At 37.3% G+C, this 14,800-nt stretch overlaps 1 protein-coding gene across 9 annotated transcripts in view; it reads right to left on the bottom strand.

Moving 5' to 3' along the window:
• Positions 1-14,800, bottom strand: part of CFH (complement factor H) — a 100,619-nt gene that overhangs the window by 61,171 nt on the left and 24,648 nt on the right. For 7 of the 9 annotated variants that reach the window (XM_019638014.1, XM_019638013.1, XM_019638019.1 and 4 more), the window contains exons 7-15: positions 14,281-14,454; positions 12,702-12,896; positions 12,109-12,285; positions 10,100-10,282; positions 8,319-8,495; positions 3,687-3,863; positions 2,726-2,908; positions 2,437-2,616; positions 495-671 (exon numbers count right to left, since the gene is read on the bottom strand). In XM_019638014.1, the coding sequence (XP_019493559.1) occupies positions 495-671; positions 2,437-2,616; positions 2,726-2,908; positions 3,687-3,863; positions 8,319-8,495; positions 10,100-10,282; positions 12,109-12,285; positions 12,702-12,896; positions 14,281-14,454 (1,623 nt within the window). Of the gene's footprint in view, positions 1-494; positions 672-2,436; positions 2,617-2,725; positions 2,909-3,686; positions 3,864-8,318; positions 8,496-10,099; positions 10,283-10,340; positions 10,654-12,108; positions 12,286-12,701; positions 12,897-14,280; positions 14,455-14,800 lie in introns of those variants that run through there. The other 2 variants (XM_019638015.1, XM_019638020.1) reach the window with 2 other exon arrangements.

Raw genomic sequence — 14,800 nt, 5'->3', positions numbered from 1 at the left:
AAAAAAAAAAAAAAAAAAGAATGAACCCCGTGCTATTGGAATTGGTGGTGACAATGTGACTCAGTTTTCAAGGTAAATATAGATAAACAAATAGATAAATGCATGACTAGATAGACACATACATCGATAGATACCTACAGAGACAGATAGATACATACATACATACATGCATACTCAGGTACACACATAAGAGCTGTAGGAATAGGCCATTTTTAGTAAAAGAAATTAGAAGCAAACGGGATTCCAACAGTAAGAGGACGCCTACTGCCCAGATGTTCATTTAAAGCCACCACATTTCTGAGTGATGTGTTATATAGCTGACTAATGCATACGGCACAACTATTATTTAGAAACAGTATGTTGGTTGTTTTCTAAATTACATTCCAGCCTGAAAATTATTTGTGGTAATAAATAGTTAAAATAATTTCTTAAGACACAAAGAGGCACTTTATACAAAGAAGAAATAAATTTTGAAGACACGATAAACAGCTCACCTGCACAGGTTACTTCGGGATCCCATCTTCCATTTTTGCAGATTGAGTGTCTGTGTTCTGATTTTCCTCGACATGTGTAATTTATGTTCACATTATGGTTATAGTCAACGTTATCTGATAGGTTTGTCTCCTGTGCAATTGACTTGGATAATCTACACTTCTTACGTTCATCTGTTTCTATAAATTGAAAATATTCCCATGATAAAACTAATAATAAGAATGAAGCCAACTAATACAAAAAAACAGCTATAAAATCAATAGTATAATGGAATTAGAATGCATGCCTAGAAATTCCACCAACAAAGCTATCCCTGATCATGTTGCATGAGATGGGCTATTATGTGTGGATATAGTCCAGTCATGAAATTTCAGAGAAAATATCCATCATAAAGACATTTTTAAAAATTTAATGAGTAATTGTATCTTTTAAAAAATTTATTAAATTTATTGAGATGACATTGGTTAGTAAAATTATACAGATTTCAAATGTACACTTCTGTAATACTTCAGCTATCTATTGCATTGTGTGTTCACCACCCAGACAGTTCTCCTTTTGTCACCAACTGTGGCCCCTTTAAGCCTCTCCTAATATTCCCACCCCCTCTGGTAACCACTAAACTGTTGTCTGTGAATTTTTGCTTATTTGTTTTCTTTCTTTCAGTTTCATACCCACACATGACTGAATCAATCTGATTCTCGCCTTTCGCACTTTGGGGCTGAGGAGCATGAGAGCTGGACTTCATGGACGGTTAACATAGTGAAGAGTCACCACATGACTAAATGGGTCCCATTTGAAATCTGTGCCAATGTCCATAACCATTTGTTTCTCCGTATTATTTTTAACCCAAATCTTAAAATGTTAAAATAAAAACAATTATCTATGGAAAGAAAATATATGAACTTCCTAAGTTTAATTATATTTTTTCAATAAAATTAATGAAGTCAATAAGAAAAAATGGTCTAAGATGTAGCATATAAAATGTGAATATTTAAACAGATCTTTTGCATGATGATCAAAAAACAGACTAAGAAATTAATTAGCTGTTTAGTGTCATGACCTCTTTTGAACATATACGCTTAGAATCCTTGAGAAGGTATTTTATACACATATCATCCTATAATCTCATAATATATAATGCCATTATAGTAAATATTTGTTGGCTGCAGTATGAGTTGCATTGGCCATAGAAGTTTTTTATAGAGCTCCCGTATTACAAAAATTCAGTGCAGATGGGAATCCTTGTTGAATTTGATAAAATATCAGTGGAGGCTCTAGGTAATATTTGTTAATAATTTGTTAATGATCAGAGTTAAGTGAGGACAAACAGAACAAAGAAAATCCAAGTAGTTGGCCAATGAATAGTAATGATTTTATAATACAACCTCTAAATAATAAACAAAGGAGACTCATTCAAAACAGGCCAGAGACTTGAGAACTAGTCCTATTTTCAGGACTGGCCCAGAGTGTTGCGTGACACAAAACGAACATTCTCCAAGGGCTAGTAACTGAAGGAAGACATGTAGTCAAAAGGAGGACTGGTGGTGGTTGTCACCACGTGCTTTGATGGATTGGTTTCTGAAAGGATTTCTTTATTTGTTAGGAGGAAATAAACATCTTGAGAAGAGTGAAAAGCTAGACTAGAGGGAGGTATGAAATAATCCTTGAGAGGAGAAAATTGTGGTCATCTATGAGTACAATTTAGCGTCCTACTTATAAACAATGTTAATATCTGGGACAGATTCATAAAATTCTATTGTTAGTTTCTATTTTTCCTCTGTAGACACATACTAAACTATAAACAACAAAAAGTTTGGCTTCATTATAACTATCACCTGACATTTTAAAAACTATCTCTAAATTTCAATTATATGGCTGCAAATGAAGTTTTACAATAAAAATATTATATGCTGTTGAACGTCAATTTGAGAAATGTATTCTCACCAATGCACTGAGGAGGCTGGGTCCACATTCCCCTGATACACGTAACTGATCCGTGTCCAATCATTGTAAATGCTTCTCTGCAATTGAACTCTACTGAATCTCCATGGTGATAGGTAGGGGCAGGGGACACCACATAGCCATGATCAAGTTCAGGTGCATCTCCACATGTACTGTTCTCCTCTATGAAAATTTCACAAACACACATTAACCTTTAACATCTAATTTATGTGCTTATGTAACGATAAACAGTGTTGACTTAAGTCTAAATGGTAATCTTTATATACATTACCAATGCACTTCGGCAAGGTTGTCCATTCTCCATCAAGACATTGAACTTTGTTAGAACCTTTCATCAGAAATCTAGGCTTGCAGCCATACTCCACCACATCCCCATGTTCATATTCTTGCTTAGGTGTGCTTTTAGCTTCCCCATTGGGGAGCTCAGGGCGAGGACCACAGGGTGCTACATTCTCTGTGGTAGAAATACCGTGTAATTGATGGTTACATTTTGCATTTTACAACTTAAAATCTATTAAAATGAAGAACTTATTTCTTTAACTAATTTATTATTTATTGTCTAATTTATTAGAGCATTCTTAGACAAAGGAAAAAGGATAGTGTTCACCCCAACTTTGTCTCCTAGTTCTGTTACTTGTACTGAACTAGATCAATGGAATTGTATTATATGTTAGTTGAAAACATGTTCAGAAAACTCTAAATATTCTAAAAACAAAAGCAAACCTATTAATAAATACGATTGTGTAACTTATAGCAATATTCATATTCCATGGAAACACTTCACCAAAACTTTCTGAAAAAATACATCATTTGAGGCAAGCATTTGATAAACATATTTTAATTTTGATTAAGCCATTCATGTCGTTGAATTGACTATAAGTTGCTTGAATATTGTTTAGACATACACAGTGAAAACCTATGCTGATTATGCTGTCCAATATTGATGATGGTAGGCAAAAAAGATATGATGAAAGCAGTCTGTCCACTATCAGACACAACATGTGTATCTATGGATACTTTCAATACAGATTTCAAAAAACAATGGAAGATTAATTACTTAAGTAAGAGAATCAGAGTTCTCTACTACCCAGCACATGTTCTCCTGAGGTATATCTCTGGTGTTTGCACTAGATTATACACACTATGGAAGCCAACAGGAAACTAAGAGAGGAAAACAATGTGAGAACCACAATTCTAATTCTTGTTTCAGCAACTGTCAGATAAATATTTACCTTTACATGTTGGAGGATTAGGGGACCACCCAAAGTGGTAGCACTGAGATGAATCTGCTCCAACAATTTGAAGTCTGTTTCTGCAGGAGAATTTCATCACTTCTCCAACTTTATATGTGTCTTTCCTTGGGTCAGCAATTACATTTTGTTCTATATCAGGAACTTTGCATTCCTTTTCTATAGAAAAGATCAAATAATTTAATGGGAATATATAATTAATCATTGCCAAAGGGAATTTTATATGTCATGGAACGATAAGTTGCTGTGTGTTGTATATAGAAAGGCATTTGATAAATCATCTCCCTAGAAAAGAATTACATACCAGGTTTTATACACCCTTTAAATTCATATAGGACTCATTAAAAAGCAATACATGTGTCCTGAAAATTTATTTGTAAAATTTATTTGCATAAAGTGGATAGATTTTATCATTGACATTCATAACATTTAATGTTTTATTTTTTGTATTATTCAGGCATAAAACTATTCTCTCACATTAAAAAAAACAAAAACAACCTCCCCCCAAAAAACCAACCAAAACAAACAAAAAAAACTAATGCTATAATTTTTAAATTGCATGAGTAAATAAGAATTGGTATTTTTGTTTAATATAATTGGAGAACCAGAACATACAAGTTAGGCATTTTTAATATGTTTTAGTTAGAGGAACATTATAAGTCACTTAATTAATATTTTATACATTAATACATCAAACTGAAGAAGGATGAAGAAACATGTTTAAGGTCACATAGCTGAGCATATTCTAGGTGTGCTGAATATTTATATAATATACAACCTTCTATTCTTAATATACCTATAATATATATAGGTTATTAATAAATTGTTAATTATTCTGATTCAAATTAGAAATGTGTAAAATTATCCCTTAAAATTCTTAAATGTTGTGAAATTTATGACATTGCTAAATATTATAAAAAAAACATTTTTCTTATTTGGAATCCTTCCATCTTGCTCATGAATACGTAAAATTAATACCTGGAGTTTGAAAATTGGAATCATACCAAAGAGAAAATTCATACTATCTAAAAGTTAAGTATTACAATCATAAAAGTAGATGTAAGGTAACTATTTTTTAAAGTAATGACTCACGCAAAAAACCTCCATAGATTTTCTTTTGTTTTGGTTTAATATTGAGTTTTGTAGCTTAGTTGAAAAGATCACACTTGTATTAGAGCCACTGTGATTCCTCTCCTAAAGTTCTACTCCTGTATTCTACTCAATGTTTTTAGTTGTGTGTGTCTTTGTTTATATATTTTCTGCTCATTTAATGTTTTTTACCTCATCATATTGTGAAAAAATGTTGCCTTAACAACAAAAAAAAATCTTCCCTGTTGGCTATTTCCAGCTGTTATATTTATATAGAGACAATGACTTAAGAAATGTGATTGAGGTGTGGAATGGACATACTCTGAAGTAGAGATACCGCTCTCTCCAAAAATCAAAAATTTGAATCCTAGCACTGATACTTGGCCATGTTGGCATGGCTTTTTTAATCTGATGGTACATCTATTTATGCTTGCTGTAAACACTGTTTGGTTTAAGTGGTTTATGAGAACAACCATCCCCCTTTGGGACCGTCTCCCCAAAGGAGAGGCCTTCCAGGACATTGAAAGCGAACTCAGGTTCAGCCAATCAGCGTGCAATGTTCTCCTACATGATTGAGGAAAGATGTTTGAAAAGCATGCTGTCCTCTGTTTATTCCATACTTGGAAGCCTTGCACTGTGCTGGCGAGTTTCTACCAATGTGTGCACAAGGTCATAATTCCTATAATATTTCCAATAGAAAGTCACATGGGCCACCTCGGCATCTACTGCTGTCTGTGTCATTTCAGTTCCCTGGCTCTCACGTTTGCCTGCCGTGTCTGGTGACATTGGAAAAGCCACAAGAATTATGGATTTTGTGTTGTTTTAGAAAGCAGGCCCCTCAGAATTGTAAAAGCTTCTGGCTTCATACCTCTAACCCCAGAAAAGAAATTCACGGTCATCTTAAAATCTTCCCCTTTTACTTGGGATAAAATCCAAACCCTTTACGAACCATCTCTTGCCTACACTTTCAATGTCATCTTACGTGTCTCTCCCTCTGTCAAGCCAGGCCCCAGGCTTTGTGATCTTTAAGTATTTATAAATAGGTCAAGTTCTTTGCTCTCTCGCTGTTGCACAGGCCCTAATCTCTATCCTGAATGGTTTTCAACCTTTCTGTGCACAGATGCCTTCCTACATGAAATAGAGCCTTCGTGTCCTCGTATTTTCTAAATCCTTGGGTTCCTTTGTTTCTTTGAACACAGTAATATGAAAATATATTATAAATATTTTTATCATTTGATTCAGTATTTGGCTGAATTCACTGTCCTCTCCCCTCCCCCCCGCCCTCCCAATACTGGAATGAAAGATCTCAAAGGCAGACCTCTGTTTGTATTTTTTACCATTGTCTCTTAGCCTATTTCTAGCCCTTACTAGGTGTTTGCTGACAGCCTGAATGAAGCACATTGAACTGGACCCTAAGCAGTGCTAAGCATGTCTGCCGTCATCTCGATAATAAGCTGTGTGTGTGTGTGTGTGTGTGTGTGTGTGTGTGTGTGTGTGTGTGTGTCTCCGAAGTCTTTATTTTAACCCTTTTTGAGTCAACTGAATGTCCCCTCTCTCCCTTCTCCCAGGCACACTCAATCTCGGGTGACTTGGTCTCATACCAGAAACTATCAGCTGCTGCTTCAAAGCCAGTCCTTCCACAGGGGCTCTGGTTCCCTTTCCCTCCCCCCACCTCATGTGTCAGCCTCTGCCTGGGGCCCTCTCTACTATGTCCTTAGCACTCAGCGTGCATCATGTCCCCAGCTTTGTAAACAGAAGAAAAGAAAAGTATGCCCTTCGGGGAATAGCTTCATCCAGCAATATTCTGAGCATTTATTCCCTGACACAGCCAACTTCTTGAAAGGGTTATGCCTACGTGCTGTTTTAAGTTGCTTACTATTCCTTTTTCTTTAGCAGACTCTATGTAGGTTCTGCTCCACTATTCCATCCAAAACTGTTTCTGTTACACTAATTGTTGGCTTCTATATAGCCAAATCCACCACATTTTCACACTCTTCTAACCAGACAGATCAACTGAATTAGAAGTGTTTACACCGGAACTACGATAATAATGTAATTATAATAGATTACAGTATCCGTGAGTTTATTACATGGCAGACCCTGTGGCAAGAACTTCATATGGAGAATTTAGGCTAATAACTAAAACTTCCTCTGAAATACTAAAATGTATGTAAATATTGAAACATTTTGCACATAAGCAAGAGTGAACAAAGCATCAGATTGGCTTGGTGGTCACCCTGAGACACATGCTTAGCCAACTGTGGAATGGTATTGGAACCCATCCAAGCTGACGCCACACGACTCACTATTAACCCACCTATTCTACTTCCTTTTCCTTCAATCAATTTCTTCTCTTCACATCTAACAACACTCATTCCAGCTTTTTTCCCCTCCTGATTCCGCCTCTTTCTCTCTACTCGCCACCTGTTCCTCTTCTGGCCGATCTCTAGTTGCTGGAATGCTTTAGGGCTCAGTCTTGAGTTCTCTCTCTTCCATTTTTGCTCTGTTTTTCCCAACATGACGTTATCATTTACATGCTGCTAATCTCACATGTATCTATCTCCTGGCTACACCTATAGATCCTCCTCTGTGGTGTACAATCCGTGGGCAGCTCAGCGCCCATGTGCCCGTCAGAAGTTGACATGTTCCTCTCAAAGCGCTCTTCACCTGCGCGCACCACCTCAGAAAAAGGCATTTCCCTTCACTTGATTGCTCATGAAAACAACAGGGAGACAAACATGTGAGTCCCTTGATTATTGCTGTATTACACTCAACATTTAGTAACATCACCTGTGATTTCAACCAGCAAAGTATATCCCCAATCTGTCCTCGGATTTGCATCTCCTCAGCCGTCTCCCATCCTAATCTCCACCTAAAATTCTCCCACCTCTTGTAGAAACAGCTCACCCCGATATTTTCCAAATATTGTTTTGTTTTCAGAGCTTCGAACAGACTTTTTCCTTGGGTCAGAAAACTCTACATCCACTCAGTTTTCCACAGATGGAAGTGCTATTTCTAACCCAGGAACACAGACAGCTGATTGGCAAACATAAATGATAAGCACACAATAGTTCAAAAAACTTGTCAAGGTAAAAAATAAACATCTCCTCAGGCTCTGCAGGAATTAACACTCAAGGCAGGAGAGGTGAAGGAGAAACTCAGGAGCAGAACAGTGAGGAGGTTGTAGGAGATTATAATTTTGGTAATGAGTGCGCAGTTTTACAAAATACAAAAGCTTGCATTTAGAATAACAAAAATAACTATACTTTTCCCACAAATCCATGATATATATGGGCCATAGGAAACATTACATTAATGAAGTGCGTTAATTAAGAGTATTATCTTTGGGCTTCAAAACACCATCTTCACCAAGGTTAATTACATCAGAAGGAGACACCTTAATTTTAACCGCTGTTCCCTAAAAATGACTGTACATAATTCAAATTTGTTAAAAAAATGACATTTTAAATAAATTTTGTTAATTTTGGTAATCCTGAAATAAGAATACCTGAAAACAGTACTTACCATGACATGCGGGTGTGTCAGACCAACCATTGTCACCACATACTATGGTACCTCTGGTGTGTCCATTTCTGTTTTTATATCCATCATGGCATACATAGTCCAACCTGTCGTTGACCTTAAACCACGTGCCATGACCTGTGGCTCTGGCATTCTCAAATGCGGGCACATCACAATATTCTAATGCATAATAGAATTGAGGATTTCATTTCTAATATTATTTAACGTACAATTGAATTTAGTAAGGAAAAAGCTTGTTCCATTAATATGTGCTAATCAATTATATATCATATAAAAATAATCTAAGAGTACTAATGATAAATCATTGTCTAACATAGTTACTCAAAATGAAAAAGTATGTTTCTGGAAAGCTGTTTTCTTATCACTTACACCAAAATATTTGTTTTAAGAACATTTTCTCAGTTAAATAACACTGGGGTACTTATCCCATGCTAGCAATAAGATAGGTCATTATATGTGTCTCGCACAGTTTTTTTCACAAAGCAGAATAGCATTTTGTGTGCCAAGCTTATTAGCAGTTGTAACACATATGACAAAAAGTGAATTAGTTGAACAAAAAGATTAATTTTCAACAATAAGAGTAAATTTTTAAATATTCTTGAAATTCTACTTTAAACATACAAATTATGAAAGGTTACATGCTAACTTTCCTTTTCCAAATATTTTCCTAATGGCTGTGTATTCTTTTTATGTTTTTGAAGATTCAATGTACAGATAGTTCTATGTCTATAATTAGTATAACAAAGTAAAATGCTATAAAATAGTTTACATTTTCACTAGCCCTATACTAGAGTGATGTTAATAAGGGTTTAAGTAACTTACCTCACATTTCTAATGTGTTAATGTAGACAGCTAGTATAAAACTTAAAAAAAAAATAAAGCACAATTATACTAGAAAAAAATTGTAATTGAGATATTTCCTCTTCCCTAATAAGAGTTGATAATGGATAACGGATCACAATTCAGTATAAAATCAGTATGATAAGAGGACCTTTTTTTACCCTTTTTGACTTGGCTAATGCCCATTAGTAAGCAAAAAATTTTTTAAAGAAAGAAATGGGATGCTAATAGTAAAAAGGATAATTTATATATCTACCTAAAGCAAGTAAAGAAATCTCATGGCATGACTTTGGGGTCAATACGATGACCTGAGCAAACTGCTCTTAGAAAATCTCCATGAACTTCGGGGGAGTGGGACGCAGACCTGGCTCAGTACAGCGCGATCTGCTCTGTCTGGAAGCACTTCTCTGTCCTGCTAACAGGGTGTCTGTGCAGGTTTTCTGGAGGAAATGAGTTTCCAGAGAGCACCCAGCCTTTAGTATCAAACATATGAATTGCACAGGTGACATTATTCCTGCATGAGGCCCTGTGAACCCATACCTTCCCTGCAAAACATAACTTTTGTGTCTCGGCATAAATACTCTGATATAAAAGTCCAATCAGGTAAAAACAGGGACAGCAGGCAAAAGGTCTCAGCTAAAAATAATTAAGTTTACACCAGAAGCCAAAGGCTCCTAACTAGTTTCTAAGTCACAGGATGCTCTACAGTGGAAAGAGCTTAAACTGAAAGATGGACTGACTTTCTATCCTACTAGCAATTAACCTTAACAGGGAAAAAACATATATATACTTTCTCAACATTCTGTAGCTCCTCAAATGGAGGCACCTCAGCCCACTTCCCCACTCCCCCAAAGAATTCAGATCAAGAAAACTTCTGTAGAGTGGTCACCAGGATAAGAAACAAAAAATCGTGAATGACTTACTAATGCACGTGGGCTGATCGGACCATCCATGCTGCTGACATGTAATCGACCCTGTGGTTTGACCATCTGCTGTCACATATCCTTGTTTGCACTTATATTGTACTTGTTTAGATAAGGGATATGTAAGCTCAGGTTCAGAAACAAATCCATTTGGAATTTCTAGGTCTGATTTTGAACATGTTTCTAAAATGAAGGGAGCATGAGGGAAAGATAAGCTTGTATTCAATGAACATTTTCACAAGGACTCAAACAACATAATATAAAAAATGAAGAGTCATTTGTAAATGAAAACCTGAAAAAACCTAATCATCCAAGGTCTTGTGTCAGAGAAGATAAACTATGAGTTTCAAAGGTATTAAATCAAGATACTTTATTAAAAATTGTTTTTTGGGGGAACAAATCAAGATTTAAAATACTCAGGATCTCTTCTAAGAAATTACTGGAAATCTGTGTGTCTAATGGATCTGGAAACTCACCACTTGCCAGAGCTCTCCTAGGAATGGGTGCTTTCCTGAGTTTTGCTTTAAAGATTCTGAGGCTAGATCTTATGTGTTCTCACCACATGAAAAAAAAAAATTAAGTATGGGAAGTGACAAACATGGTGATTAGCTTGATCATGGTGATCATTTCACAATGTATACATATATCAAAATACCAAGCTATACACATTAAACATATGCAATTCCTATTGGTCAATTATATCCCATTTAAGCTGAAAGAATGAAATATCAAAAAATAAAAATAAGAGTAGAATTGAAACAGAAACAAACACTAGAGGAAATGTACACAGTTAAAAGGTGGTTGACTAAAGAAATTTCCCAAATGGATAAACCAGGCAAGAAGAGTCGAGAAACAGAAAGTTCCAGCCATAAACAATGAGGAAACTGAACTAAATACGTGAAAATAACCTTGTGAGGCTTGAAGAAACACTCAGGGCCTAACAAAAATTCTGGACGGAGAGAGGCAAATGTGAGCTCTGTCCTCAACGTGCCTTTATTTGCGGGGGATTTTCCAGACTACACACCAGAAGACAAAACCCTTTCATACCAGGATATGTCAATCATGCTGAATAAAATACACCCAAGTCATTGGCCTCACAGAGGTGGACATCACTAGAACCCGAGGAGGACACTATGGAATGAAACACAGAGCTCAACAGATCTGCACAGAAATCACTAGATTCTTTGCCTGAGTATATCACACTATCTTGCAGGGCAAAACCCCATGAGAATGGGTAACAGATAACTGCCAGAGGAGGAACCCCATAAATTCAAAGATTTCCAGAGAACACACAACCTTGGGAAACATTCAGATTTGATCAGAGTGGATCCACCTCTTTAGACACCAATCCTTAGTGGAGAGACTGGAAGAGGCCTCACTCACAGCGTTCTGAATAAACTGGTCCTGGAGGACAGGCTTCCAAACCAGCCAAAGGGGAGTTTAGAGAATCGCCTTGAAGGGGTCAAGTTGACCCGTAACCCACTTAGCCTTCCAAAATGATATGAAAGCCAGCAATCCTCGCGGTCTCCAACCCCATGCCCAAGACGTGCACCTAGCGGAGGGTAACTCAGGTGGTGGCACTGTCCCTCTCACTTCTTCATGGTCTCTGCTCTTGGACCCTTTGGCTGTGATGCTGCTGAAACTTCTCTGCTAGATTCCTGGACTCCCACAGGGATGCTCTGTCCCTGGGGACTGTCAAATATCAGTGCTCTTTGTGCCGAGGACAGTAGAAACTATGACTGAGCCACAGGCTGATGTCACGTTATTAGTACAGAGTCCCAGTTTGTCATTCTTGTGCTGTTGTTTTGACTAAGGTCTATCAGTAGGTTCATTTATTTTTCAATACACGCGTCCTGAGTTCAGTGTATCCACTCACACACACTTGGAAAGAATAAAACCAGGAAAGGTGTCCTGGCAGAACAAGAAGCTGACACGAACATCCTGCCAGTTATTATGGGCGAGGTTTAGAAAATCACAGACATCCTGGGGTCTCAGATGAGTTTACTTACTGACACGGATGCATGTGGGTGGAGGGGACCAGCCATCCTCTGTGCATGTCATTGTGGTCTGCTGATTGGGGAGGCTGTAGCCGGGATGGCAGTCAACTCTTACAGAGTCACCCTGTAAATATTTTGTTTCATAATATGGGGAATATCCATTTTGCACATACCTGAAGATACACTGTCCTAAGAAGTACAAAATAGAAAATTCATAAATTTGTTCAAGATAATAAATTAAAACTTATCTTTACAATATTTAAATTAGAATGCAAAAACATCCAACTATAACATACAGCTTAAGAAAAACTAAGCTACTACCAGATGATTCGTAAATAGAAAAATCAATATTCAGTATTATTTATCTGTAGTTGGAAAATTGAAATGTGCATAAATACAATAGGTATTCTTGGAAAGTCTATTTTTACCTTGTATGCTATATTAATGAAGAGCTCCCTATAAAAGGAGAACCTGTGTTGGTCCTTGGCTCATGGAGCTCAGCCCTTGATCTTATTTTCGTCCCACGAGTCTTACCTGTGCTCTGCTGTGTGCTTTCCTCTCTTAGACATATTTACACACTCACTATTACAAAGAGGAGTACGTACTGCGGCAGGGTACTGCTGGGGACCATCCTTCTCGTGTGCAAGTAATGCGATCCCAGTATGATTGTGAATGAGTCACAAAGTTGTCATTACAGGAATAGTGATACCACTTTCCTACGGCTACTGGGAAGTATGGTTTATATGTCTCTTCATTATATAGGCGTCCATGTTTTATTTCTGGAAAGTGGCAGGGTTCAACTGGTAATAAAAACAAACAAAAAACAGTATGAATAATGTTTTGCCTTGATAAAAATAAAAGAGAGACAAAATATTTAATGGATGAATTATATTTTCTTGTTAACGTAATTGCTCTCATTGCATTAAGATTTGGAGGGCAACACAAGTTATAGAATTCTGATGATGTAAATAAGACTTTTTTTTGTGATGATTCCCCATTATATACAAAAATTGAATCATTACATTTTGTACCTGAAACTAATACAATGCTATATGTCAATACTATCTAAATACATAAATATATAAATACATAAATAAATAAATAAATAAATAAATAAATAATCTTTTTTCTGAAATTTTTCTCCACCTGGAGATCTGTTTCTTGGTGATTATAGTAACCCTTCAATGGCATCACACTTTCAAAATTCAGTTGGACTTGACCCCTGATTAACACTGAGGTACTGATGTATTATTTGTGTCACTGCATTTTAGATTCATGGAATATCCCGCTTAAGTGCGGGCCACCTTTATAATGAACTGTGATGGGTAAAGACTGGAATATGATTGTCGGGACAGAAAACACTTGAATGGGGGCTAAAGAAACATCCCAAGTAATAAAATCCCCTGTTGAATTGAGTGGCACTTTGTGACATGTGAGGGTTTTAGAAAGTTCCAGAGTCTTTGACGCCCCTCCCTCCTAAAAGGGAGCCTGACTCCCTCCCCTTGCCTGCGCTGGAATCAGTGACTCTCTCTGAGACCAGCTATGGCTGAGGTGAAGTGTGTGACCAGGTCGCAAGTGGTGTGGAGGCTTCCTGCTGTCTCTCAGATCACTGGCTCTGGGGCAGTGGGCTGCCATTCAAGCATCCTATGGAGACCCGTGTGCTTAGCACTGAGGCTGCTGCCAAAGCCACGGAGTGAGCCGTCCTGGAAGCCGCCCTCCGTGATGGCCGCCGAGGCCCACATCCTGACTCAGGAGCCTGACTCTGACCTTGGCAACTAAGCCACTCCCAAATTCCTGACCCAGGGGACTCTGAGATGATGGAAACTAGTTCTTTCAAGTCAATGTGTTTTGGAAGTAGTTTGGTAACAGAATTAAGTAACTAACATACTAGGTGTTAGATAATTCTTACCCAAAGATTTATTTGTGTTAGAATTATATCGTTTAGAGAAATATGTAATGATACACACAAGTACCTATTTAACATTGAATGCCAAAAAATTAGAAGTTTTCACTTATAATGATTTTTTTTCCTACTTAGAATTGGTTACTTTGAAAAGCACAGAATGATTCTAATTCCTGGGTTTACAAAAGGCAAAAATTTGGACTCAGTCGGTCCCCATATTTGTGTTTCAGAAGAAGCAATTTCAGAATTCAGAAGCAGGTGAAGATTTGAAAGGAACTTACAGCTGCATCTTGGACGAGGCTCCCAGCCTATATTAGTGCATCTTGCCGTGGTCCCTCGGGTTGCAGGGTAAAAGCCGCTTTTACACTGGTATGTGATTGTATTTTCAAGTCTGTATTTGGGCCTTCGAGGACCGTAATCACCGTTTGGAATAGAGGGTTTGTCGCATGTAATTTCTGAAAAAGGATATGTGGATAATGGCGTAATCAATCTCCAGGAAAATAATCAAGCACATGAAAATACAGAGAGCAGATGTTATTTTTGTTCACCACGTGGCAAATGGCATTAACTGAGCACAGCCTCATGTCCTTCCTCTACAGCACTGTTCCCCTCGAGCACATTCCTCATCTGATGCACTTGTGTCCCCTGGGCTCCTGAATCCCCTTTCTCCAAACCATCCCACATATCATGATATCCCACATGTGACAATGACGTCATAAGATCTCACTGCAAGAGTTCTTCCCACTTCCCTCAAGTTCCTGGGCTTCTGAAGTTCTCACAAGGGCTGTCTATTCTGAGTGT

This window comes from Hipposideros armiger, unplaced genomic scaffold (assembly GCF_001890085.2).
Source record: "Hipposideros armiger isolate ML-2016 unplaced genomic scaffold, ASM189008v1 scaffold_37, whole genome shotgun sequence".
Taxonomy (NCBI): Eukaryota; Metazoa; Chordata; class Mammalia; order Chiroptera; family Hipposideridae; genus Hipposideros; species Hipposideros armiger.
Note: the sequence above shows the minus strand (reverse complement) of the source record. Positions and strands in the feature narration are given on the sequence as shown.